At 43.4% G+C, this 27665-nt stretch overlaps 2 protein-coding genes across 6 annotated transcripts in view; one reads left to right on the plus strand and one right to left on the minus strand.

Annotated features, from left to right (window-relative positions):
* The window catches only part of NOD1 (nucleotide binding oligomerization domain containing 1), a 28223-nt gene extending 24243 nt beyond the window's left edge, over positions 1–3980 (plus strand). For all 4 annotated transcript variants that reach the window (XM_048078003.2, XM_048078005.2, XM_013197769.3 and 1 more), the window contains one exon: positions 1544–3980. In XM_048078003.2, coding sequence (XP_047933960.2) covers positions 1544–1616 — 73 coding nt within the window. In that variant the 3' untranslated portion in view covers positions 1617–3980. The remainder of the gene's footprint in view (positions 1–1543) is intronic.
* Positions 3981–7595: 3615 nt separating this feature from the next.
* Positions 7596–27665, minus strand: part of ZNRF2 (zinc and ring finger 2) — a 60294-nt gene continuing 40224 nt past the window's right edge. The window contains exons 3-5 of one of the 2 annotated variants that reach the window (XM_048077988.2): positions 16417–16522; positions 14556–14633; positions 7596–13369 (exon numbers count right to left, since the gene is read on the minus strand). In XM_048077988.2, the coding sequence (XP_047933945.2) occupies positions 14576–14633; positions 16417–16522 (164 nt within the window). In that variant the 3' untranslated portion in view covers positions 7596–13369; positions 14556–14575. Of the gene's footprint in view, positions 13370–14555; positions 14634–16416; positions 16523–27665 lie in introns of those variants that run through there. The other variant, XM_066991959.1, reaches the window with a different exon arrangement.

The following is a 27665-nucleotide window of genomic DNA, read 5'->3' on the forward strand; positions in this document are numbered from 1 at the left end:
TTTCTTTCCCTTCAAAAACACATCTGGCATTAACTTTCCAGCCTTAAAAAAAAATTAAAAATCAAGCAAGTTTATGTGAGGCAGGGGCTGTAGATCCAGCGGCAGGTTTCAAAGAGGTAAAAAGCCCCTGTCATTGAAACACTTCCCTGCGTGTTATGAATGTCAAAAAGTTTTGTGAGTTCCCATCTGTCTGTATCACCGACTCACTGAATGCATGTGTTTGCAGAATTAGGGGCTAAATTTCTAGACAAGTTTGCTTTTCATGATTTTTTTTTCAAACTTCTTAATGTGTTCATGCTTCTCAGGAGTTAAATCCCAACAAGCAGGAGATGGTTACATTTAATTAGCATTACTAATTTGGTTCATATAATTTGTGCTAGGATTTTTCTTCGGGCAGTGCTCCAGACACCTGAAAAGTGCTAAGCTACAAGGAGATTAACTTTTTTGTAAGATTTGCTTGTTTTAGATTAGGTAGGCATCACCCAGTCACGCGTGCGCATTATAAGGCATAAAGCCAAATACCACATTCCTTCCCTCACCTCAGGGAGCTCGGGAGTCAATAGAGTGGTGCTGGTTTTAGCACTGCTGCTCCTATATTATTGAACCTGAAATTTATTTTTAAAAATACATATTTGTTTTAGTGAAAGGACACTGGATTCTTGCTTGGAAAGACAATGACTCACTATCTGACTAGTGGCTTCCCTGGAGATGTGGAAAAGATGCTTTTTTTTCAAAGGCCAGCGTCAGCTGTCATCTACAAAGGAGGCCTCAATTCCCACTTGAGTCATTCTGAATTTTCAAACCGAAGTCTGTCTTTTGATTCTTGCCTGGATTTTGAGAGGTGTTTGTTAACCCTAATATTTTCATAAATCTCGGTGGTTTAATGGTATTCATCATTTCTGAAAGCTGCACTTAGCAGGCTGCTTATTTTCAGGGGCATAAATATCAGCGTAGCTAGATTCAAAAATGTTGCCCTAAGTCATTTCAGATTAATAATGTCTGAGTACTTACAGGTTTTCTTCCTTTGTTGTCATGGAAGACACAAAAGGCTGTGAAGACAATATAAATTTCTTTAGCCCGCTGAATGTTAAGAACCTTTGTCAGCTCTGTGCTGCTTTTCATAACAGTCCTGTCAACCTGACATTCTGCTCCGAGCAGCGTAGGGTTCTTGTACCCTGATGCTTATGGCCAAGACTTCTCAAAATGAACACACAGAAATCGACCCCCAGTTCTGTCAGCCTTCAGAAGCAATGCAGAAATGCAAGCAGATGGGTATCCAGCATGCGGGAGCAATCAATTTAATGAAATTTAGGTGTTCTGTTTTTCTTTCTGAAGAAGTAGCCTTGCTCCCTGTGTGTGCAGTGGGAGCAGCAGTGCTGCAGCCTGCCCGTTTGAGGCTGTTCCCAAGCGCGCACCCTTGGGAAGCTCACAGCTCACACAGCATCGCCGAGTTTTGATTTCTGCTCCAAAACCTTGGAAAAACAGAAGATGGGCACAATCACTGCCTCTCTTTCACATCCCTTTTATTTTCCCTCTCCAACAGTTTGAACGGGAACCTGATAAGCCAAGAAGAAGCCAAAGCTTTTGAAAATGAAGAGCGGATCATTTGCTTCTGAGTGAGGACTTTGCCATTTTGACAAGGTTCGTGTTACAAAGACTGCTCCTAAACTCAGACTACAGAGTTTATAAAGGCATAAACCAGCAGTACTCGTGGCAGGAGAGAGAGACGTGATTAGCTGTGTTTTTATGAGCAAGCTGCCCTCCCTCGGCTCCATCCCTTACCCTGCTCGCTATTCTTAATCCTTTCGGTGAGTGGGAAGTTGCCTTGGTAAATAATTCATGTCTGTATGGTGCTTTGAAGATGAAACGCAAAGTGCTAACAGACCAAATCCAGGAGCAGGTATATGGATTTGGGTAACTGAGTTTAGATTTATTCTGTACACTGATGTAAATAATCTCTAACTTATTTATACACACGCGTACACGAGAAGGGGTGCAAGATGCCCGGACTCCACAAGCTCACAGTATTATCTGCTTCATAACTGAAAACGATGGTCTTACTGGAAACAGAAACTGGCTGTAACAGTTGCATGGAACCGATGCTATCAGCGTGAATCCTTTTCTCCTGCCTAGAAATGAGGCCTTCATTTTCCCACTGGAAAACAGTAGTTGTAGGCACCATATTTTCTTTTTTTTTTTTTTGATAAATGGATACGTGAGATTCAGATTACCTTCAATAATCTTTTTTTTTTCCCTATTGAAACCAATACATGTTCTTTTACACAAGCAGAAAACCTTACTACCATCACTGTAGAATCATAACACTGGCAGTGAAACACTTTTGCTTAAAATTTCCTGAGGGCTGCATAGAAACTGCCGCCTCCTGCTTTCACAGTATTTGTTCTGGGGAGAGGGTCTGGAGATAAATGTGAAAAATTAATTAGCAGGCTGTTCATTGCCTTGGCTCTTGGCCTAGACACTGTGCTGGTGGCAATACACCAATATGAAGTTGCCTAGCTTCAGGGGGGGAGAAAGGACAATTGAAAATCAATTGCGTCAAGTGGAAATCCCTTCTCCCAGCAACATGTAAGCACAAAAAAGCACTGAGATTTGCTTGGAAACCTTTTATCCTATGCGTCAACTAGTGCTAAGCACAAGGCAAGGTGCACATAGCAATGATAAGGACCAGCAAGAAAACACTATCCCCTTCCAAAGTAATTATCATTTAGAGAATGTTACTTTAGAAAGCCTTAAAAGAAACCAGTTTACAGAGGAGCAGGGTGCTTGATATTTATTTTTTGGTGCATATTAGGCATTCTTCATAAGGGGAAATCTCAAATTCTACCTTACACTGCTTACAAAGAGCCGAAAATGGAAAAGCACAATCCAGCTTCCTTCCTTCTGCCATGCTGTTGTCCCCCTAAAACTTTGAGAAATGATTCTGCAGTTGCTGACTAAGCCACAAAACTTCTTGACTAACCAAAAATAGGCTTTCTCTGTAGGTTTTCTCCTTTTCCTGCTTGGTAGCAGACCTTTACCAGTCCTCAGTTCTGTCTGCTCTTTCCAGCTCCCTAACATTTTACAATACTCATAAAGCTTTTCACAAAATAAGCAGTTTAAAGAAAAAAAAAAGATTAAAAACAACCTAGTAATTATTTTTCAGTGACTTTTCCTCCCTGCCCATGCTATCAGCACTGATTTTTTTTTAGAGGGAGGCAGGCAGATGAAGCTTTCAGACTCTGCCAGAGGAAAGTCAGTGAATGATTTCCGCACCTGAGCCATTTGTTTACTGAAGCAAAAGGGCACAGTTACATATGAGCTGGATTTCAGTTGCAAAAACATCTGCCAAAACAAGGCCTTTAAAGCCTTCTCGGTCACTTCAACAAATCAGACACCTGTGCGCCTCGTCAAAATCTTGTTCATGGTTTATCTTACGAAGGGAGGAGACACCGGGGCGAGAAGGGCCTTCCCCAGAGCTGTCACTTGCCTGTGTTGGCAGAGTGCTCCCAGTTTGCTCTAATCATTGAATTATTTGCTTGTTTCCCGTGCCAGTCACACCCCCTTGGTTTCAGGGAAGATTTCAGGTTGCAAGAGTTCTTCTGGGCTGGCCCAAAGGTCTGGGTCCAGCTGAGTCTGGCTCTGACAACTGAGAGGTTTCCCACCACCCTGCTCCCAAGTCGCATCACAGCTCTGGGATGCTGGGGCTGGCGAAACTGCTCGGGGGCTGCTTGAGTGTCCTCCTTTGTTGGCACAGCACTTGGGTCTGCATTTCTTTCTTTGTAGTCTTACCAGACTACTTGCAGGGAGCTTCTGATCAACACCTTTGCGGTTTGCAGCGAGAGCCATGTTTACTGGAACACAGACACAACTGTAACTTTTTTAAGACTTGCTTGTAATTTGTGAAGACGTTCTCTGTATGCAGCATTATGTTTTTTCTACTTGTCTGCTGTGATAATAAACAGCTTTTTAAAGAACTCCAACAGGCTGCCTGCAAGTTCTTTGGCTTTGCTGAAGCAGTGTCAAGCAGACACTTGGCTAGCTCAAGACAGAAACGTGACAGCCTAATTCTGGCTGCCGAAGCCAGCGAAGAGCTGTCACAGCTGGAGAAGGGTGCTCACAAGGGACCGCTGAGGCAGCGAGTGCAGCCCGGTCACAGCACTGAAGGAAACCTCGAGCGACTCAGGGGTACGTACAGCAGCTCTGCTGCCAGGCCTGCTGCAGGAGCACGCTGTGCTCCACGCACTGCTGGGGTGAACTCCTGCTGGTGGGAGCGTGCACCACGCGTGTTTGGCCGGTGCGAGCGGCGTGCAAGCACTGGCAGTGATGGGATAACACAGCAGCCCTTGAGAGATCCGTTGCAACGCCGTGGTTTCACACTCTGGTCACACACCGCCAGCGCTTTGGGAAAGGATGAGTCGCTGAGAGTTTCGTGTGCTAGCTGGGTGCTAGAACTGTGTCTCCAGCCATCAGAAGCCATGCTGAGATGGCTCCCATCGCCCTGGCACTGTGCTTGCACGCCAGGTGTTGTGGTGGCTGGTCCCTGAGCACACACGAGGGTTTGCTGTGTGCTGGCAGCACAGGGCTGCAGAGCGTGTGGGGGGGGCCCTGGCAGCCCAGCAGAGCTGCTCGCTTGCTCGGCCATGCGTGGAGCCACGGACTTCTCAACTGATAAAAACAGTTCTTAGAAGCAAAAAGCGGCAGCTGCGCATGAAAGAGTTGAGTCTTGCTTCAGAAGGTAGAAACAGAATACCAGGACCGAGCTGGAAGAAAACGGAGGCCAGGCTGGGAGCTGCCTTGTGCACTCCGGGACTCAGATGTGCCACACAGCAGAGCCCTCACACACAGCCCTTCCTGCCAGCCCCTAGGGGCCTGAAGGCGAACAGAGGGATGGTTTTTGTGCGAGCTGAGCACCACCGGCCAGCTGTGTGCAGTGCAGATGAGCCTGGAGTCAGGCATCTTCATGGAGAACGGTGCCCACAATGTGGCCACTTCCATCAGCGCAGAGGAGTGACCGCAGCCGGGACCAAACCAGCCCTTGCACAGAGCCTGTCCCTCTCTGCGGGCTGGCTCTTGTGGAGAAGAGCACCAGAGCTCAAGCCCTAGCAAACCCTTTGCAAACAACTAAATTACGCCCCGCCGCTTGCGTCCTGGGCTTCAGCCTGCACACAGGAGGCAGCAACTTAATCAGCTGCGAAAGCCTCGTGAGCCGCAGACTTGGAGCTCGTGGACTGGCACAAATGAAGCCGTCAAGTGTTCATGCCCCCGCTACCTGCCAGCCTCTTTAATCCTGAATTTAGCAGATGTGAATCCTGGCACGGGTGACTTGAGCTTTCCTTCTAACAAGCCACCGGTCCGCTGGGGCAGAGGAGGAGACCCCACTGCAGCATGGCCCCGTGGTGGGACTTTCTGGTCGGCGACGGAGCCAGTCCGGGGCAGACAGAGACTTTGTTCCTTTCCTTTTCCTAGCATTTGAAGCCTGCTTAAAGAATCAGCGAGGAAGGGAGGGGAGGAGACAAATGTCTTGGTTAAAATTTAAACGCATGTTCAGACAAAGAAATCTGTAGCCAGGGTGAAAAGGAAAAGCAGGGCAGGAGCCTGACACAGAGCGTGACTCAAAATGCAGGGGGCTGAGCCCGGAGAGGCACCAAGCACCTGCAGCTCCCACCGCGCTCAGCTGAGGGCCCTTCCCCGGGCTTTTAACGTCTGCCTCCCCTATTCTCTCGCCTTTACGAGGAGTGAGTCATCTTGCGTCAACCGACGATGGGCTTCATACAATTATTTATTTATGTCAAACCCTCCTCCCTGCCCCCACGCGTCCCTGATCTCATCCCCCTCAGAAAACAGACGCTTTATTAAGCGAGGCCTGGAAAACCCTGTCCCGCTCAGCTTCTGCGAGGGCTGCCCGTTGTCCGGGCGTGAGCAGGGTCCTGCTGCGGACGTGGGCACCTTTCTGGACGTGGGCACCTCTCCCCCCAAGGGGGCACAGGGCCAGGTCCGTGACCGAGCTGCTGGAGGAGCACGCGGGGCTCCAGCCTGCACCCGCTTGGGCACGGACATGGCTCCTCACGGGTAGTGCTGGAAGGAGCACGAGGCCCTTCAGCTCAGGGCACTGAGAACCCCAGGGGAGAGAAAACATCCCTGTTTAGCTGCAGCTGCTGAAGGAGACCCTCCCTGCTCCCTCCTTGCTCCTTGGCCACGAGTTTTGCTCCCCTTGCTGCTTCAAGGGACACCACATCCAGAAGCAAATGCTGGCCATGCCCGTGTCAGGCCCCGCACACACACAGTGGCTCACAGCAGAGCCGTGAGGTGAACGCGATACCAACTGGCTCCACAGATCTATGTTTCACACTCCAAATCCCGCACCTACTGAAACGGACTCATTTCCAGCGGATTTTCCTGACGCGAGGCCAAGCCCGGCGCTAACTAATTAGCGACTGCTCCCATAATACAGCTCCCATTTCACATGCCCAAGACAGAGGAGGAAAACGTATGAATTACTGGCAGTGAAGGAGAATTCAGGCTTCCCAGAAGGCAATCAGGAGAAAAAAAAAAAAGAAAGTTACACTAGGAAGAGATAGGAACATGTTCCTTAGTAACTACATCCAACTGTCTTGCTGCGGACTCAATTCACGCATTAAACCCCTCATCTCCCAAGGAGAGAGCTGCAAGCGTTGTAAACTCTTGCCAGGCTTTAACAAGGGGCTGAGCGACCCCAGCCGCTCCAGAAGGATGCTCTCACAGGCAGAGCAAAGCGAGGAAGGACAGCCAGCCTCGGAAACATCTTGCCACCATGCTGATGGCCCGGCTGGGAGCAGCACCCGCTGGGTTGAGCTGACACGCGGCCATATGAAGGTGCTTCCTGCCTGCAGGGCAAACTCCTTTCGTTTTCACCACCCACGCATGTAACGCGCTCCGGTTCTGCTCAGAGCACCCACAGCTCGTTCCCTGACTGGGACTGGGGGGGAATCCAACGCCTCCCCCAGCAGCTCCTCTGCCTCGGGCTCGCTGCTTTCCAGCGGGGGCCACGGGTCCCCGGAGACGTGGAGTAATGACGGGGTCGGGCCTTCAGCGCCCACAGCTGCCCACCCCACTGCACGCAGCGCCGGAGGCAACGCCGACGAGTTGGGTAGCTGCGGTCCCCTTTGGAGGCAATGAAAAAAAAGAGGGGGAGCAGTTTCGTGTGTGCTTTGTGTTGGTTTTGAGTTGTGTTGTTTTTTAAGCTGCCCACATGAATTTTCCATCTCCAGACCTGGCTGGTCTTGAAGGCCTCCATGTCTGCGAAGAATTGCTGCAGGAGACATCAACCGGCAGGCCGCCAGCTCTGAGCTAGCAGGATGAGGGCCTGCCGTGCAGCAGGCCCCACGAGGGGCAGAGGGGCTCTGACAGCCTTAAGGCTGGCCCCGGGGGTCGAGATCCCCACCTGCAGGGCCTCAGACAGACAGGAGGGCCCGCTGCCCTTCGAGCTGGGTCTACACGTTTCTCTTCCTCCATTTTCGGTTTGGCCTGTAGCACAGACACATGGCAGCTCTGCTCCACCACGGCAGTGCCTCATCCAATACTTTACAACCAAAATCACCTGAAAGTGTGAAGAAAACTGTGCTTCAAAAGATTTATTACATATATTTGTACATATTTTACATGAATGGAATGTTAACATACAACCTAAAAATCAATAAAAAAATATTTTCATTCATGATTATGTACTGGCAGACCATTGAAAAGAGTACCTCAGAACAACTTAAGTCAACTTGCAATCATACTGCTCAATTAAAAAAAAAAAAATACAAACACGTTTTACATTAGACATTGCAAATTACATTCCGATTTCTGCTCAGGGTAATGAAGGAAGACATCTTGTCCATTACCACTGCACGTACGTGTGGCATCCCAGGAGCTAGCACCGCGCTCTGTGGGCAGGGTTAGCTCTGTGGGGAGAGGCGTAGGGAAGGGGGAACACAGACTGCACTCTCTAGCAGCAGGTACGCCTGCCAAATGGTAAGGGAGAGCTAGAATGAGACTCTCAGTCAAGTAAGAAGGTGAATGCTGGATCACCGCAGCTTTTAAAATTAAGCAGTTCCTTAAAGCAACCCCCCGGCAGCTGAGCCACCTCCTTTCTTCCTTGAAAGTTGGAGTACTTTGGCAATATCAGCTGGAAGAGAAATTCTGACTGTGCAGCAATGAATACTTCAGCTTCATCTTAATACATACAGGAAGATCACAGAATCTCTAGGTCTCTTCCTGTTAGCATTTCACACCTTGGGAGCTCGTGACCAGTTATGTGGAGAAGTGTTTACTATTACGTGTAACAAATTAGCAAAGAAAAGGGCAGATTCGAGGGAAAAACAAGAGGAACAGGATTCAGCAACAGATTATGTACTTGCAACATTGGGTTACTTACATTTGAAACTCTGCCAGTATCGAGCAAATCCTACTTATCATTGCAAAATCTTTGCCAAAGCACACTCAAGGGCAAAAGTCTCTCAAACAAACATAAATAGATTAAAAGCTGCCAGAAGGATCGGCAGCTAGCTGGCTTGCTGCCTTCCAGTTATTGTACTCTGGCAACCTATTAGATCAATGCCAGAGCCACGTCCAACCTTTTCCAGGTGCAGGATATTCCCGCAACGCTTTATCTGAGCAAGTCTTCAGCAACTGGTAACGCTGTACAACGAGGTCATTTTATGGTTTGCCCCATCATCAGCTCTGACGCATTTAAGTAAGAAATTACGTTCCAGAACACTATACAGTGGGCTGGGCAGCCAAGCAGACTGGGTAGGGCAGCACTCAGAAGATAACCAAATGCAACTTGAGAGAGTCAAGACTGTTTTTTTGTTTTTTGTTCCCACCCAGTAGGCTAAAAGATCTTCAGTTTGATTTTAGAAACAAGTTAATTAATATTGGAGAAACATCACATTAGTTTTACATTTAGGAAACAAACACTGGACACAGTTCTGTTTCTCTCACAGATTATTTTGAGTGACACAAGGTTAAGTGGTACAAGCTGATGATGCTGCTAAAGGAAAAAAAAATGTTTGGCTGGTTTGTAGCAAAACTCATAACAAGCCCTCCTCTTTCAACCACAGTCTCTTACTTTAATTTTGCTGGTGCCAATTGAAAGGATTTCCAATGGGGATATGGCCGTAAAATGTAGCACGCCTTCAGCTACAAACAAGGGAAGAAATTTATACTAAAATGGCTTTTAAGCTTGGCGGGGTGGAAAGTGAATTAGAAAATGCAACGCTCATCAAGAACTAAGACAGTCCTCCACTGGCAAAGTGAGCTGGAAGATCCCATGGTGGCATTTCTGCATTCCCTGGTGTATGGGAGTCTCTCAGCAGGAAACTCCCAACCGTACATACAGAATTAGCAGATACAAAACTACAATACCAAACTTGTGCACAAGTGTTCTCTTTCAATGTGACAAAGCAGCTAAAATTCACAAACTCGGAGATGTCATGGCCTGCATCAAAACCAACATACGCTTTGTTGCTGTCTCCTTAGAGATGTTAGTAGCATTCGAGTGCCACGTTCCCTTGTTTTGGTGGAACACAGAAGACACGCAGTAAGTTTCTGAAGCCCTCGAATGGAAAAGGTGGTGCACCAAAAGCAGCCATAAACACATCTCATGTATTAGGCATTACACGTCTATAAGCACCAGCACAAAGATCCACATTTCTGAATAAAAATGATCTTTCTCGCTTTTGCTGGGAGTCAGTTTTACCAGCTCTCCAGTCTTTCAGCAAAGACTTAATTAAAAAGCCAGTGCTCCTAGCATTAGGAACTAGGACAGATATATAAACTTGGAGATTGTTTAAGTCATAAAAACCCCTTTACATCATAAACGGGGGGAGCAGGGAGAGAAAATAAAGGTCACAAGTACCCACCCACATCTTTGTACATTACTTACACATTTTCCATTTCAATATACTGCAGTACACTTACCCTGGAATATGAAAATTAAATTGATTACAAATAAGACCATCTGTTTTACACTTTATTCTTCCCAAAAATAAAATACCACAAATTTGCAGTGTGCTTCATATTTTTTCCTTTTCCCACTGAACTCACCACCTAACAAACATGTCGAAAGAAAACTAGCTAACTACTTCCAAAGGAAAACAATATTAGAGACAGCGATTTATAAGAGACAGGGCAATCAGTGCCCTGCGCTGACAGTAGCACGGCTCTCTTGGCATTGTATGGAGGGCAGTTATGTACAAACCAAATCACAGCCACCTCCACTACGAACTTCCGAACACAAGTTGCCACTCAAGATACACGGGTATGTGACGAGCTCAGAAAAACCTCACATTTCAAGACAGTGTTGAGTCTACTCTTCCCCTTCCGGCAAGCAGCATGTTTATGGCAGACCTGAGTATGGGAATCGTTTCACACCCTTACGTACTTGGGGAAGATATAGGCCAGATGACAGAAAATACTCCGAAACAGCACAGAATTGGCAATCTCAATATATTTACAGGCAAAGAAGCATATCGCACCGTAATTTTAGTTATTGCTTCTCGTGGACAAGTGTGGGATTCCTTGACTGAGACACAGGACTTGTTTGGTGTTTATTTCCCCCTTCTGAAGCACAATGACTCAGGACCACTGCGAGGATGTTTTTAAAACGAAGGTGTTGCCTGTTATTTCAGCTACGTCTACAGCATGGTTGTCTCCAGCTGGCCAACGCAGCTGGTGACAAAGCTTATGGAGGTGAATATCCACAGGCATTTTCAAACCCAAGCATCAGTCTCATGCTTCCAGGGTCATTCCTGGCTTGGTCTATATTACAAGTTTTGATAGAAGAAAACCTACCTTAGCCTTTCAGAAGAAATTTATAAATACCAAGAATGCAAAACCAGCATCTAGGGCCGGCCTCGTATCAGTTCCTCAAACAAACCAAAGTAGTGCAGCTCTGATGGAAGCAGGAGCAGACTGCTGCCTGCAAAACCACGCATCGACGCGACAGCTACTGGCATGCTGTTCAAACACCGGCCCTACGTGCAGGACAGCAGTGAGAGCTGCTGGATCTTTACACCACCTACTTGCATCTGAACACAGGAAACCCAGGTGCCCAAAACAGCAGTAAATGAACTAGAAATATGAACTACCAAAACCAAGCTTAAGTTGTAAACAGATTTATAATATTTATCTACTTAATCCCCCAGCCAAAGACTATCTATGACCTTGGAGCACAGGACACCAACACGCTAACCTACCCGCTTTACATATTACAGGTGAGTTTCTGTAGGCGTGAAGCCAACAGCAAACATCGAATCAACGTGAATGCGAAAGCCTTCCTTTCAGAAGACAGCGGGAATTTAAAACATTGGAAAAGTGGGCCTGCAGGCAACACCACTGCTCGAGTACTACAGGTGCTGTAATCCCTCCTACCCCCCAGCCCCTATGACAATACAAGGCAACACAAATGGTTCTCGGCTAAAAAGGAATCTGTACAGGGAACTACTGTACACGTGATGTGACTACAGAATTGAAAGTGTGACAAAATGGTTCTGCTCCCACTGAAAAAGAGAATACAGCAGGGCCCCACAGCTACAGGTTCAGCTGAAACCAGTGATGCAAGCCCAAAAATGTAGAAACTGCACCGTCAATTACGAAAATTATCTAGTTTGGACTCCTTTAGATTTGCAGCATAACAATGGCATTTTACAGTGCAACATTTGGGGAAAACTGTTACCCAGGAAAGAACTGCTCTGCAAGCAAGACAGGAGAGTCTAGTAACATGCACTGCACTTGTTCTCCTGGATAGCAGCAGTTGCTCCTGCTCTTTGCCCCTTTTGATATGAATCACAGTAGCAACAGAGAGAAATATGTATTTAAACAAAAGAAGAACAGCAGAATTATGTATGTACAAGAAAAATGTTTGAAGTGTGCAAATTTATTTTCGCTACTGAAACCCACTAAAACTGCTGTCAGGAATAAATATTCATAAACTCTTCCCTGTACTGTGAAATTCAGATACTACTAGGATTAATTCTTGATATAAAAAGTACTCTTCTAAGCCCTGATATCTGTTCCAGTTTTTTGTCTTTTTTTTTTTTTTCTTTTTTTGAACTGTAATACCTTATGGGAACTAATACTTAACCACAGTTTTACTTGGTGTACCCCCCAGAGACAACCGGTGTTTCATGGAGCCCTGGTTATACTAATATAATACAGTAAAATAATAATAAATTAAACAAATGCAGGTGCCTTTAAAAAAAGAACGAAAAACCACACTGTCAAATGCTAGCCTCCACATGAAGAGACCAATGATTTAGATGCAAAGTACTACAAATCCTGCCATCAGATAAAACATTCAAACAAGGAAACAAAGAAAAACTTGCACATACGTGTTTTAAAAATTAAACACAATTCCCACCTTGATGTTATCTCACCCATGCCTATTAAAAAAAAAAAAACACTCTTGCTGTGCCCACATTTGTAGTTATTCATTTCCACCTCAGGAGGCAGCCTGGAGATGAGAGTAGTACAATAAAATAATTACCTGAAACATTTTTAAAAAAATACCCGTTAAACAAATTACCTTAACTGGCAGCACTTAAAATTGGTAATTCTTCTTTTTTCCTATTTAAAAAAAAAGTTGCATAGCTGTAAGATTTTGCTTTGCTGCATTTTTTTTTGTTTTGTTTTTACTCACAAGCAGTAAAAGAGAAGTTTTAGTTACTTAAATAGCAATACAATGTGCAGATTTCAACAATCCCTATAGCTTGATCAATATAAATTAGTTACCTGTCCCAGTTTTACTCTTTGGACTGCATTGTGACAAAGGTTTAGTTACAAAATTTTGAAATATAGTATTCCTATGCAGAGAAGTTTGTTTTCTGTTCTTGTAAAAGTGAAGAACATAAAACAGGGTGTGAATTCAGTAAATAAGGTCACACTGTTAGATTACATTTAATTTGCCATTTACTCTTCTTCAGCCAACGAGAAGGTGAAAACGTCCCCATTTAAAAATGGGGCCACCCTCCTGCAAGGGTCTCAGATAGCACGTATCGAACGTCTCGGCTTCCACTTGAGGCAGCAGGAAACGTGTCCAATAACCCGCTTCTTCACAGAACCAGAAGTTAGGCTGAAATTAGGAACTTTGGCCTTCGATACAAAAGAGTGTCAATAATGTCTGTGGGGAGTAGATTGTTACAGAATGTGCAGCATTTTCAAAATCCCTGTGTGTCCTTTGCATGAGTGTTTGGTATACTGAGCACTACTGGTGTCCGCAATGCTTTTTCCATGTCACTGTCCATCTCTGCCTTTTTCAGCCACAAAGAACAGTTAAGTCTCAAGCCAGGCACGCTGTGTTCAGCAAGGGAACCGCAGATCTCCTATGTTTTCTGATCAGTGGAAGCAGCTGTTGAAAAAGCAGAAGACAAAGTGTCAGCATTTCAGCTACTTCAATATATAATACACAGAAACAGCATGAACACAAACACTGCGTTTTCCTTCCCCTTTTTCCTAAAACCCCCAATTATCACCATCTCTGCTGTGAAAAAACAAGGGTTTAACAGGAGACTACACATCCATGAACATTTGAAGAGACAAACGTGCTCATAAGCGGCATGTGGGCTTCTTTCACCATTCATTTGTTGGGTGCAGCGCAGGAAATGTGTTTATCAATTTCAGCTAACATAGGTCCTGAGGTTAAAGTAATCATCCCTGTAGCAGGATATCTTCCCTCATGTTTTCTCTGCCAGCCCTTCAACAATCATACCACTGCAATGTGACCTGCAACACAGACTCGTGAAGCAAGGTGAAACAAGTGAACAGATAAATGCCAGCAATGAGGTCTTCAGACTTTTTTTTCCCCTAAATCTCTAGCAGAACAACAAAAACAAACCTTAACTTGCCGACCAGAATTTCAGATATCCATTCCTTTAAGAATTGTGATGTGTGTCGGTGTTTTGCAATGCTTGGGGGCAATAGTTTAATGCAAGATAAAGATTTAGAACTAGTCAACTGAAAGAATAAACCTATCCTTTAAACCTTTGACACTGATTACAGATCTGAAATGATTAACACCAAACATAAGCTGGAAAAATGTGAACCTCTGTGGGATGGGATAGATGGGAACATGTTAACTTTAAAAAAACAACAAAAAAAACATTCTGGAATGCATTAAAATGAAAGTGGTTTTGAAAATACCTAATTTCAACTTTTTTTTTCTTTTATGATTCCAAAAGCTTTCTGTCAGAAATAAATGCCAGTACTTGTGGAACAATCCAAAATTAAATGATTGTATTATTTTGATCTTGTTTCTTTTCCACAGAAAAAGTACTCTTTAAAAGTTAATGCTAAAACTTCACTGGCACTGACTTGCCACTTTCCAGTACTAAAAACGAAATACACCATTTCAGACTACACCACATAAGGATGCAGAAACCTTTTACATATTGTAATATACGTCATTACTTACTGATTAACCTTGCTGTTCTGAGACACAGTAGCAAATTCACAAATTAAGAAAATAGCATCGAGAGTTATTTCAGATAATCAAAATATTTGTTGTTGAAATGTACATGTCTGAAAAGAAATATTACCTAAAAACATGAATCTTCTCTTAATCTGATGGATGCTCAGGGCAAGATCTATTTACTTCAAACCATTCATCTATGCAGCTGTTGGATGCAAGACAAAAATGAAAACGATTGACATGAAAATCCCAGTAACAGCAGTAAGAAATGCATATAAATAGGTATTTCATAATTTCCACAAATAGTTGGATTTTATATTAACAAAGAATTACATGTATCTACACAAATCCACGTACACATTCAACATCTTCATATATTCACAAACAAAGAATATATTTCAACATTCCTTGAAAACATAATAACCCAAAACCACAGCTGTATTTGGATATTAAACACTGCTGAACAGCTAAATATCTTAAGTGTTAAAATCTGCTAGGGAAGTATTTTACCAACTACTTAGCCAGCTGTCCAAAACTTTATTTTTCAATTCTCCAAATTTCCCAAACATTTTGGATTTGGCAACTAAAATAAGAAACTCTTTAGATTTAACTGCAAACCCAACTTTCTTTTATCTATCTAATTATTTATTTTTGGGGAAACGTACATTTCCTTTTGAAATTATGAATTTGATGTCCAGAATTGCATTGACAAAACATTTGAGCAAGCATTTGTGACTTATCCTGCAGAGGATGCCTATGGCTAGAAGGTCTCTGGCGAGGTGCCCACCTCATGGCAGGACTCCTCTGGGCCCAGAATGGGTCGCACTGTTCACGCTCAGCCCAGGCTAACGGTGCCACGGGTGGCTGGTTCTCTTCTCCCCGGAACAGACAGGGCAATGCTGCTGGGCTGTTTGTGTTGGCCCAGCAGCCAAACCACCCTGTGTGCAGTAGGGAGTTCGTGTGTTCCCATGGCAAGTGGGTGAAGGTCAGCAGGGCAGGAGGTGTCAGACCTCCTGCTGCACCTTCCCTGGGGTCGCTGCCAGCTTTGTGTGTCAGGTGGTGCACGCAGAGATGAGGGGAAGCCCAAAGTGAATGTTGCATGCCACAACTGGTAAAGCTGTGACCAGGCTGCTTTCTGAGGCCAGCTTCAGGAGCTGGCAGATGGTCAGGGATCCAGCTGGACAGACCACTGCAGGTACTTCCTTGCCTGAAACCCACAGAAAACCATGGGGAGCAGAAGAGTGTCTGGGATCACAGTGAGTCACTGACGTGTCCCGTGGGACTATCTGGAAATGGATATCCAGCCTCAACCTCTTGCTTCTTTCTGAAACACATACATGGCTCAGATGATGGCTTGTGGGCTTCCATCAGTCAGACATCGGGATGGGTTGCCCAGGGAGGTGGTGGAGACACCATCCCTGGGGGTGTTAAAGGAAAGGCTGGACGTGGTGCTTAGGGACATCGTTTAGTAGGTGACACTGGTGGTAGGGGGATGGTTGGACCAGGTGATCTTGTAGGTCTTTTCCAACCTTAATGATTCTAAGGATATTGTCTTACATCATTCATTGACATCTTACTTGCTGTAGTTACAGACATTTGTGAAAATAAGTACGAAACAGGCTTAAAATGTGCTCCCTCTCCCGCCTTCTAGCATTTAACAAAACTGTTATAACATAAACACACACAACCTAAGCTAAACAGCTATGATGTGCACTCCTTCCTCACACAGGTGATTTCACCTTATTTCTTTTTTCCTGTGGACTTTTCATGAAAGTGACAGAAGACTACAGTAGGAGAAGATGACTTCAAATACACTGGTGGAAATTACACTAGGGGAAATGCAGAAAGATGGTATTTAAAATTCATCTTTAGGGTTGTTACTGTTCATTTTTTGTTTGTTTGAAGTGTAAAAGGCAATTAGGTTTTAGTGAAGTTACCCCATAAATGCAACCTTCTGGAATTCTGTCTACATCGTGAGGAATACTTGCCCTTTATGATATATGCAGAGGCAAGGCAGCCGTGCTATAGTATCTCCTTGCTGCAGCTCTTCCAGGCATATTGCACACTCCCCAGTATCTTTACTCAGCACATCCTCTGAAAAAAGAGCACAAGATTGAACAGTTAAAAAGCAGACTACAACAAGGAAAGTATTCTCTATTCATAACATCAAGGACAGCTACAGAAGATACTTCTTAACCTGCAGAAAGCCCTCTCAAGGTGAGGTTCATTCACACATGCCAGGTGACAGAAGATTCCTAACGGGAGACATCTTAACAGCTCAAATTAAAGTATAGTTATGATTCAGTTTCTTGCCTAAACACTGCTGTAGCTCAAAATGAAGTCCTGTAGGAAGACAACCACATGGAGAAGAGGGGTAGCTATCATCAACAGCCGGTAATCCTTTGTTGTTTATACTCTCTCAGCAGATGCACATCCCACCACACAGATTGCTCTGATCTGAACTGGGAAACCTGAGCTCCGAACCACACAGCTGCTGCATACACAAGCTGTGCTGCTGACCCCAAGAGCCAAGCCCTGGAAGAAGTTGGTACCATCATCCAGATGGTGCCATCATCCAGACGGCACCTAGTGCCTCCAGGGCTCTGAGGATTCATTCTGGGTGGGTTTTGCTCAGCTGTCCCCTCCTCTCCATGTTCAGTTGTCACTACAGAAGTTAAGTCCAAGCTCAAAAATAACGTTTCTCTGGGCGAGACACTGACGTTAATTTACTGGGTACAGATTTTATTAATTTCCTCCCTCTAAACACAGCCTGTCATTTGCTTTCTTCTACTATCCCACTATTCTCTCTTCTATATATCTGGCTTTCTCTAACTTTTACCAGCCTCTCCAGTACTCTTATTTCACGTCTTCCTCCTCCCCTTCTCACATCGCATCAGCATGTTCTACTACATCCCATCTACCTTTTCCTCAATGTAATTATCTGACTGTTGGCAATAGGAATGAAAGTTTTCCATCAGGGAAAGATCAGTGCTGAAGACCCTAAATTCCAGGCGATATTCATTTCTTGCAGCATTACCAAGTCCCAAAAGAAATGAGGAAAAAGTAAGTTACTAGGAATGCATAAGAGTTGGCTTTCAAACAGAAGTTTCTGGGAAAATATTTTTAATAAAAACCTTCTCTCTTGGACACTGCTCTCAGCCAGAAGGCGGGATGCACAATTCAGCCTTAGCACAACACAGACCAGGAGGTCACACAAGGCCCAGTTTGCCAGAAGCAGGTTAAGAGCATTGGTTAGAAGCGACCTCACGCAGCGCACTGTTACCAAAAGGGGACCATGCAGCAACCAAGCAATCTCTGGCAGATCAGAACAGTGCACACTTGGCAAAGTAAGGACCGTGTGTTTGAATTTCTGCAGCTTCTGGGGAAAAGTTTCCCCTTTGTAACCAAAAGGAGTCTAAAGGGACTGTTTGTGGAGACTGTGATTCCCTGGTATGACCAAGAAACCATCATCTTTAACGTATGCTCTCCAGTGTCTCCAATACTTGTCACTGTGACTTTCCAAGCAGACAGAAAATGACGAACATACAGCTAAAGAGCCATCGCTGCCACAACAAGTGAAATGAAGATGCATGAAATCGTGTCTACCTTGTTTCTCCAGGAACTGTAGCGCACTGTCTTGCAGGTGCTTGGGTTTCTAAAAGGGTACTTGTTTCAGTCTCTGCTATATTCATTGGTTATGCTAAAAATGCAGTATAATGCCATGTGTGTGGCATCTTCATGGGGATATGTGAAGAATATCTAACGTGAGACGAAATGTTATAAAGAAAAAATACCCCCTCAAAACATAATACACACACCACAGTGAAGAAAATTAAAAAATGTATTTTACACATGGTAATATTATTTGTAGGCATTGTTTTAAGAAATCGCTTCTTTTTTTTCTATCAGAAGTTGTAAGCATCCATGAACCAAAGAAGAAAAGCAATTTAAAACAATGCAAAAGCTCTTAAAAACTCATCTGTTCTTACAAAATCCTGACGCTAAGAACCTGCCCTGAAGAAGGTACTATGGATAAATACTTTCTTGTCTATTTTTTTTTTTTTGTATGAAAAGATACGAAAACATCTGACACCAGGAGACAAAGACTGTACAGACAGTATTGTCCTGGTACAGAGATATTAATCTTTGCCCGAGGCTCTCAGACACTACCCTCTTAGACTGCCTGTTTGTTCAAATACTTTGCCAAAAGTCCTATAAGCACATCTACTCTTCCTACAGCTGGGTTACAGGAAGAAGTGCCATAAATAATTCAAGCACTTACCATATACGCAGAGCTCACTTAATAAAAATCATTTTTTCCAGAGTTACTTTATCAGCAATTGGTGCCCAAAACAAAACGGCACTAAGACACCTCCAGTGAATTAAACCTCAGGCTCCTTTCCTCAGCGCTCTCAAGAGGGAGGCATTTAGACAAGCTTTGATGACAAAAATTAAAATGCTGTCCAGTAATAATAAAATTTATAACAGAAAACATTCCTGTGAACTGCTTTTACATCACTCTCTATTGTACGTGTCTGGCTTAACATGTGCTCCCCAGACTTCACAATGTTTGGGTCAGACCTCCTGCTGAGCATTTTGAGAAGATTCTGCACCTTTTGGCTAGCACCAGGATGAGATGCCAATTTAAACATTTTTATCTCCCACCATCCCTGGCCTAAGTGTCTCAGACTCCTTTTCTTTCCTCCAGTCCTCCCATACTCTCCCCAGATGCCATTAGTCTCCCTCTTGCCAGTACTGGCCCTACTGAGCAAGCCCCAGGCAAACACCTTGCCCCCCCTCCCTGGCTTCAGCCCTGACTTTCCCGCTGGGATGCTGCTGTTGGGTGCACACCACGCTTGACACAGTCATGCCAGGAGGAGCTGGTGTAAACGCTGAATGTGGCTTTGGAAACCCAGCATGGTTCTGTCACAGCTGGAGTAGGTGGGAAAGGTTTTGTTAATAGGTTTCAATGGCCTTCTTCCTCTTAAACACCACCGAGTTAGCACTGTGCACTTCTTGTGTCACCTTGTGGATCCTGTCAGGCTCTCACACAAGAGGAAAAGTAAGTACTGAAGAAATAGGCACAAAATACCCAACTGTTATGAATGCCCGAGTGCAACTTGGCACTGCCCGCCAACAGAGTCCAACCGATGCAACTACTCTACAACTGGCCACACATGGAGAGTGGCAACACCAATACCGAATTGTTCAAGGACATGCCACACTTTTAGACTGACTCCATTTTCACAATTTGATGTGATTCAGATCACCAGTCCCAGATAAACAGGAGGGGAAAAATAAACTGTTTGACCTGGACCCAGTCAGGCTTTCTTCTGTACTTGTTTCATACAGCCCTGTCCTGTACAAACACTGGCTTACACCAGATTGAAGTCACTTTGGGGGCCATTTACCACTGACTTTTAAATGCATCTGTTATGGAAAAATGTGTAAATGATTTCACATAGACCCACTGCAGTCTGAACAACTTTTTTGTTTTCATAATTTCTTGTAGTGCAGTGATTCATCAGATGCATATTATTCATTTTACCTTTTTTTTTTTTTTTAGGAGAAAAAAAGAGAAAGGAGAAAAAAGAGAAAGGAGAAAAAAAGAGAAAGGAGAAAAAAAGAGAAAGGTGAAAAAAGAACAGTTTGAGATCTCACCAATGTTATGGTTAAAACGTTCATATCAGTGTATTACCTAAATGGAAGTGGGAAGAGGAAATGAGCAGAAGCCACATTTTTCCATTTCGCCCACACATGCATACATACACAAACACTCACCACACCCCCACATCCATCTGCCTCACACCAAACAGGAGGTAAACACTCCTCCACCTTCCCAGCTATTGCAACAAGCACTCACTAGCCCAAGACCGGTGTCAAAGATGAAATCTGGCAAAAGAGCAGAGTATTTCCCTCCTGTGTCTGCTCAAATACTTCTTTCTCCACTATCCCTGCTTAATAGGACTAGTATTTTAACTTTTGGTTGTCAGTAATTTTTCCTTCCAGAATCCTACTTTTATCTTTACTGACAGATAATTTCTATTCCACTTGAGCATTTGTAGCTAGATACGCAGTAATCTAAAATACAATCATCCTGGCAACTCTGTACATAAATTTGATTAAAAACATTTTCTAGAACTTTTGAAAAATATATCTAAAAATTAAAATCTAAAAAGCCACCAGCTCAGCCATGGTTAAAATTATAGGCAATGCCCATGATGAAATAGTCTGTCTTTAAACTGAGGACTGCAAAAGCACATGCAATACATACCCCATGCATGAAATCATTTAAATGTGTGCTACCGCTTTCTGTTTCTCTTTTTAAAATGCAGATAGAAGTAGCCCTAGACTCAGGAAACCCTGAGTCAAATCATGAAGGCTGCGCTTGGGGAGATATAACCTTGCAGCTGCAGTATTTTTTTTCTCTAGACATTCAGTGGAACACAAATTAGAAAGACCTTCGATCTAAGTGTGATTTTATTTTTTATTTTTTAAATATCAACAGTTTTTTCCAAACACTTATAAGCTTAAATTTCTGTAGAAGTTGCCACCACAGGTAGCTTAACAGTGAAGAGAACACTAAAGCACACCCTATCATGAATATGACTGAAACTGTTTGGAATACACCTTCTGAACAGGATCTTAGCAGCATTAAAACTGGCAAAATAAGAGCCTTAAGGGGTTTAAAAACCTTGATGAAACTTCATTAAACAGCATATTACCATATATGTTACACATTCGTTCATTTTTTGTTACTGATCACTAAAACTCTTTCAGTTAAGTACTAGAGACTTTTTTTTAAAAAAAATGGTAAATAATACATCAAGCTCTAGACATCTAGAATCCAACATTTATTTGCACAAATTTCATTAATTCTTTCACATTGCAGAATTTATTCTACACTTTTACTAACGTTGCCTTCTGGGAAGATCCAAAGTATTTCCTTATACAGTTACAAAAACAAGCAGACCAACTGAACCTACGCTTTCCACAGGTAACTATTTGGTAGCCAGCAAGTAGGTGTATGGGATTAACACACTGATAGAACATGTTATTGACTTCATTTTTATTTTTATTTATTTTATTGACTCCCACCTGCATCTATTTCCCCCCCACACACACACTCTTTCCAGCTGCACTGGCAGCCAAGAGGGCCCGCCATGTCCTGGGGTGTGTCAGGCACGGCACTGTGTGCAGTGTGGGGCACCACGATATAAGAAGGACATAAAACTATTAGAGAGTGTCCAAAGGAGGGCTATAAAGATGGTGGAGGGTCTAGAGGACAAGATGTATGAGGAGTGGCTGAGGTCCCTTGGTTTGCTCAGCCCAGAGCAGAGCAGGCTGAGGGGAGGCCTCATGGCGGCCTGCAGCTGCCTCACGAGGGGAGCGGAGGGGCAGGCGCTGAGCTCTGCTCTCTGGGGACAGCGACAGGACCCGAGGGAACGGCATGGAGCTGGGACAGGGGAGGGTCAGGCTGGGTGTGAGGGAAAGGTTCTGCACCCAGAGGGTGGTCGGGCACTGCAACAGGCTCCTCATGGCACTGGTCACAGTACTGAGCCTGTCAGAGTTCAAGAAGAAGGACAACGCTCTGAGACCTAGGGTTTGGTTTTTAGGTGGTCCCGCGTGGAGCCAGGAGTTGGACTTGACGATCCTTGTGGGTCCCTTCCAACTCAGGATATTCTGTGATTCTATTTACTACTACGTTTTTCTCCTCTGCACACCCATTTCCCCAAAACATCATTCTTTCTAGGCCTACTTTTTCTACTTTCCTGCCTTACCCCCCCACATCATCTCATTTCATTTATAGTTACAATGCAGACACTGGAGAAAGGAGATGAAGATTAACATAATTAGCCACCATCAGTTACAAACACGATGGACAGCCTTCTTATTCAGGGTTAATATCCTTGTGAGAAGTGAACACAGGAATTGAAGGGAAAGGGGCCATTATGCAGGGCATGCTTCTCTCAGAGAGCTCAGGAACTATCCTTACAACATCATACTGACTGCAGGCAAAAGCCTTCTCTCCTGGTCCATCCTCAGCATTAGGAAAGAAAGCAGCTTCTTTGAAATGCTGCCCTTGCTTCGGTACTGGGGCTGGACAAGAGGAACATCTTTGGTTCAGCATTCTCCAGCTGGGGATCATTCTTGAATGACCAGGTCAGCCCTCTGCTGCAGAGCTCAAAAACGGAGGCAGAAAGACTCTGAAGGACAGCTGATTCTTTACTGCTCAGTGGGCCCTAAGTAGCAGGGGGAAGATCATTCAGTTGTCACTGCAAAAGATGCTGATTTTCTCCCTCCAAGCTTCCCAAGCTATAGGTTCTGAGAGCAGACTTAGTGAGGCACAGCTGAATATGTTGGCTTGGCTCACCGATGAAGCTGTTCTCTGCAGCTAGAAATTACGCTTTGCCCTGCCCTCAGCAAGGAACGAACCTTCTGAAGAAACAGTGGGTTCTTGACCAGAAACAATTCTTATTTGTCTCTGTAGCTCAAATAATAAAAGGTATGATTTTTGAAGTCTAGTGCTTTTACTAGAGCCTCAGCTAAGTGATTTTCAACATTTACAACAGCAGAAAGCTGAGTGCACGGTAGTTCAGAATTCAGCTTTATTGAGTAACTTTAATTCAAGTTCCTTCTTATTCTGCTGAAAAAAAAACCCACTAATATCCAAGTGCTACTCAACCATGTACACATTGCCACTTTCCATGCATTTCCAACAAACACAGCTTCAAACACAATTGCACAACTTGCACTGTAATACTCTGAACTTAACCAATCTGAAAACACCTTCCCCACGACAATGTACAAAAACAAAACCTCTCCTAAAACCAACCAGCTACAGAAAATGTGACACTTCCTCAAATACCAACAAAGCATTTGGTGAATTGTGTGTGTGTGTTGGGGGGAGATGATTGGCATCTTCCTCTTCTTTGCTTGCAACGTGGCAGCCTGTTATAATTTCCTATTCAAAGTCCAAATATTATCCTTGTTCTCTCTTTCCCTCTCATGTTCTCAGTGCTGGTCCAAGACTGAGATATCTGTACACGAATAGATACCCGTCATGAAAGGCTTCCTGCACAAATACTGCCTACAGTCTTTGGCTCTCCTCTCTCCTTAAACACAAGCACAGCACCAAGGGAGCAGACAAAATGAAGAAAGTGAAAGTCATAAGAAAAATATTTGCAATGGAATATGGCCTAATTTGCAATACCTGCATCACAAACACCTAGAGAGAAGTGGCTGTAGAAGTTTCATTGCTTCTCAGCTAAAGCCCAAATTTTAAGAACTGAATTTAGATTTTTGTGCAACAGTCTCAACCTTCAGAAGCCAGTTCTCAGAAATAACTAGATGTTTCCTGTTCAGTCAGATAAGGATCGGGTGTGTCTGGTAGTGAAAAAATATTCACTTTGTATCGAATAAAGATGAAAACAGGAATAGTAGTGATAGACATCCTTTCTATTCAACTCACTCCCCAGAAAAGTCTATAGTTCTGGCTACCTTGATACAATTCTAAGCAGGTAAACTAAAGAAAAAAAAAGAGGAGAGGTATTTGTGCACTGAGAAAAGCAGTTCTTTGGTGAAGTAGTTTACCTCAGTGGCCACAATGGAAATCTATCTACAACTTCAAGAGATGTGGTCTCAATACAAACTACCGTACCGCACAAAAACCCTTCAAGTCACAAGTAATATGGCTTTCATACAACATCGAATTAACATATGTTTGCATCCCAGGACTCATGATGCAGAGCTAGGCTTTGAAAAAAGGCCAAGCAGTCTGGGAAATAAAGCTCCTCAACTCCAAACAACTACATCATAGCCACTCACTCCTAAGCTATGATGATCAGTGTACCAACTTTCTCAAACCACATTCATGCTTTTGGTACAGAGTATTGGGGTGAAATAGATAATCACACAAGTTAAATTTTATTAGCCTGATTGGACATGAAATGCCTTGTGCTCCTGTCTTGAGATTTATTGCCAGAGTGACTCTGCGTTTCCACAGTGATTCAAGATTTGCTCTGGAGACAGTGGAGACAATTATCTGATTGACTCTGAAAGATCTGCTTAATCTATAGTCTTTCCAACTTCTATTTAATCAGTCTGCTTGCAGTTTGATGTCCTTGAACATTAAATCATCTCAGGATAGCTAAACAACCTTCTCCTCTTGTGCAGATTTCTAATGACAAGTTCTGTTCACCACATTTGTAAGTACTGTGTCTTTACGCTTTCAAATTTTTGTCTAGATACAGGTACCTATTCACAGTAGAACCACAAACAGTGTTGTCTTCCAGAGTGTGATGTGAAGAGACTTTGTGCCAAACTTACCCATCCTATACCATCTCCATTACAAATGAACTGGTGCATACTTATGTTTTGAGTGACTGAAGGGGTAACTTCTTGAACAGTGTTCCTTGGGGTGCTGTGTCTGTCCCAGGGCTTCCCCCTCCTTTCAGAAACACTATTCTTGAGAGATAAAAATAATTCTAAATATTTCTCACCAGTAGGGGATTGAGTAAAAAAGTCTTGAACATAGCAGTAACAAACTAGTGCCCCACAGTACAACTACATCATGAATGCTGTACCCAAGCACTCACCGGTTTGAAACAAAAACTTCTTTATGGCAGCTCATGGAACAAAGAAGCTGCCTTTAGGCTGTTTTCTTTTTTTTTTTTTTTTTTTTTTTTTTAATTTTAAACCACATGACCTCTCCAACTAGAAGTTATTAATCTTGTATAGGTCTTGTCAGGAGTTAAATCAAAAGTAGCATGTAAAGGGGCAAACCCACAAGAAATGAAAAAGAAGCAGAATAGGACTCCTCAGGAAACAGCGTGAAGAACTATCACTGGAGTATACCTCCTCCTTCGCTCCACTGCATAAGAATGATTTACACTTCTCAGGGCTGAGTTTACCATCAAAGAGGATCATATACCACAAACAAGCTACAAAAAGGAGTGGTTGAGTAAGTGGCCAGAGGCAACCAGCACGTACTGCTGACAGACAAAGAGTCTGCAGCAGTTAGAAAGGATTCTTATATAGCTGGGAGTTACTTGGGATGAATTAAACTTACAGATGTGGGCAAGAAAGAGCATCACCGCGAAATCCACACATGCAGATCTTTTATCATTTTTATTCTTTGGTACACAATGCTTCTTATCTTTGAGGAATAAATCAAAGAAAAATATTTAAGGGCTACTTATACATCCTTGACTATTTTGTACCAGCACTAAGTAACTGCTGACAGGGGCAAAATGAATTTAGGTCTGTTGAGAACTAGGGATTGCAATCCAGAGGTCAAGTCCAAAAAGGCCTGAACCGTATGGTTCCAGCTGGAGCAAGAGGCAAGAAATGCGAGAAAATTCGGTAGTGTAGTTTGCTTTGTGCAAAGATAACTTATTTAGCAAAGTTAATAAAAAACAAACAAAAAACCACCACAACCAACCAGGCATAAAACCCAGAGCAGTAGGGAAGCATCTACAGAAGCATCTTCTTGTAGAAAGTCATGTGGAAATTAGATACAATGAGGAAAAGATACCACTGTGGTCAGGAGGGGGAATAATTCCTTTCATGCAGAGACAGTTCCCTGCAAATAGTTTTATGGTCAGAAGGAAGACTTAACTATGATGCTGGAGTCTGTTAAAGCAAACAACTTTGCCAAATCAAGAATGGACATTATTGCCAAGAAGGCTCACATAGACTGGGAGAGGGAAACAGAGCATGGATATAGCAAAATAGGTACTACAGAAGTTGACTGTCTCTCATCAAACTGAAGGAAAGGTCTGAAATGGCAAAGATCTGGCAAATGCAAGATGTTGATGTGACTGTACAAAAGGATCCCCACCAAGGCTAGGAAATCCCTCTTGCTTTGGCAGCTTTTAAAAGTGACTTTAAAAAGACCTTTGGCAGCTTTTAAAAGTGACTTTAAAAAGACTTTAAGCTTATTTTTCCCCAGCATAAAGGAGACTAAAATGACTACAGAAGTGAGTTTTTCCAAACAGTGAGGTTCCAACCATTCATTGTCACTGAAACTATGGTCAGAAGCCAGATAAAAAAAAAAAAAAAAAAAAAAAGAAAGAAAAAAGAAAATCATTACAAAGCAATTTGGAAGTTTCATTCTAGTAATGATCTGCAAGAAAATGAGAGCGTTGATGGGGACCTGCTGGCTTAATGAAAGGTATCTATGAGAATTCTCATTTACCACAACATAGGTAAAGCAGGCAGATTAGAAACCTTTATAGAAGGAAAGGGTATGAGAATAGTTTCTCTGAAGAGCAGAGAGAATGGAGCCCAGTTGTAGTTAGCTGTCCTTTTACTCTGGGCAACATGGGTTACTTTAATGGTGACTTGTTTTGAAGTTGACTGTAGGATTTGATTCAGTGTTTTGTTCACTTTGTTCTTTTTCGGGTTCTTATTCCAGTCTTCCTACAGATGCCCTGATCACACTGAATTTTCCCAGCTCTTTTCTCCAGTCCTTTAACAGTGGCCAAATAACTGACTCATTTCTTTGCAAGCTTGGAATGGCGTTTGGTTTGATCTGATGCAAAATGAATGCACAGGGAGCACTAAGGAAGATGGCATGAAGGATGAAACCGTAAGCCAAAGATCAAAACAAGAAGAGGGGAGAAAAAACAGGCATGTCTGACTAAGATGCTATTCTTAGGGAGGATACGATGCGTTACTGAGCACCACACGATGAAAATGCTGGTGCCAAAACTCAGCATGCATAAATTCTGGTTTATTAACCCTAGTGCCAGGTGCTACATCAACAGGGTGCTGTGCCCAGCAGGACCTAGATCAGTCTCCTCCAAGCAAAAATTGCATGTCTGGTGTCAGTGCGCACACAGGACAGGGATGTAATCACTGCATAATTTTCACTTGTTTTCCTTCCCTGTTCACAGCAGACAGACTGCTTTTTACGAGCTATTCCTATTTTAAATGTAATTAGCTTTGCTACAAAGATGGATCCCAGAACACATCTGAATGCAAGAAGTTCTGATAACATCAAATATTGAGTCAGTTTTCAAAGTTATCTCAATTTTTCTGCTCTACACTAACCCATAATCCAGTATAACAATTTATTCCAGCAAGCATAGAGAATATGGTGTTTCTGGTGCTAACAAATACCCACAGGATTTTACTATCCCAGTAAGTTACAGAGTATGTGGGCGTTTAGTTCCAACAACCTTCCTTTACTTTTCCAAAGCGAACAGCATCAACTTCTAGATCCTAGTAATTA

The sequence above is a fragment of the Anser cygnoides genome, chromosome 2 (genome assembly GCF_040182565.1).
Source record: "Anser cygnoides isolate HZ-2024a breed goose chromosome 2, Taihu_goose_T2T_genome, whole genome shotgun sequence".
NCBI classification, from domain to species: domain Eukaryota; kingdom Metazoa; phylum Chordata; class Aves; order Anseriformes; family Anatidae; genus Anser; species Anser cygnoides.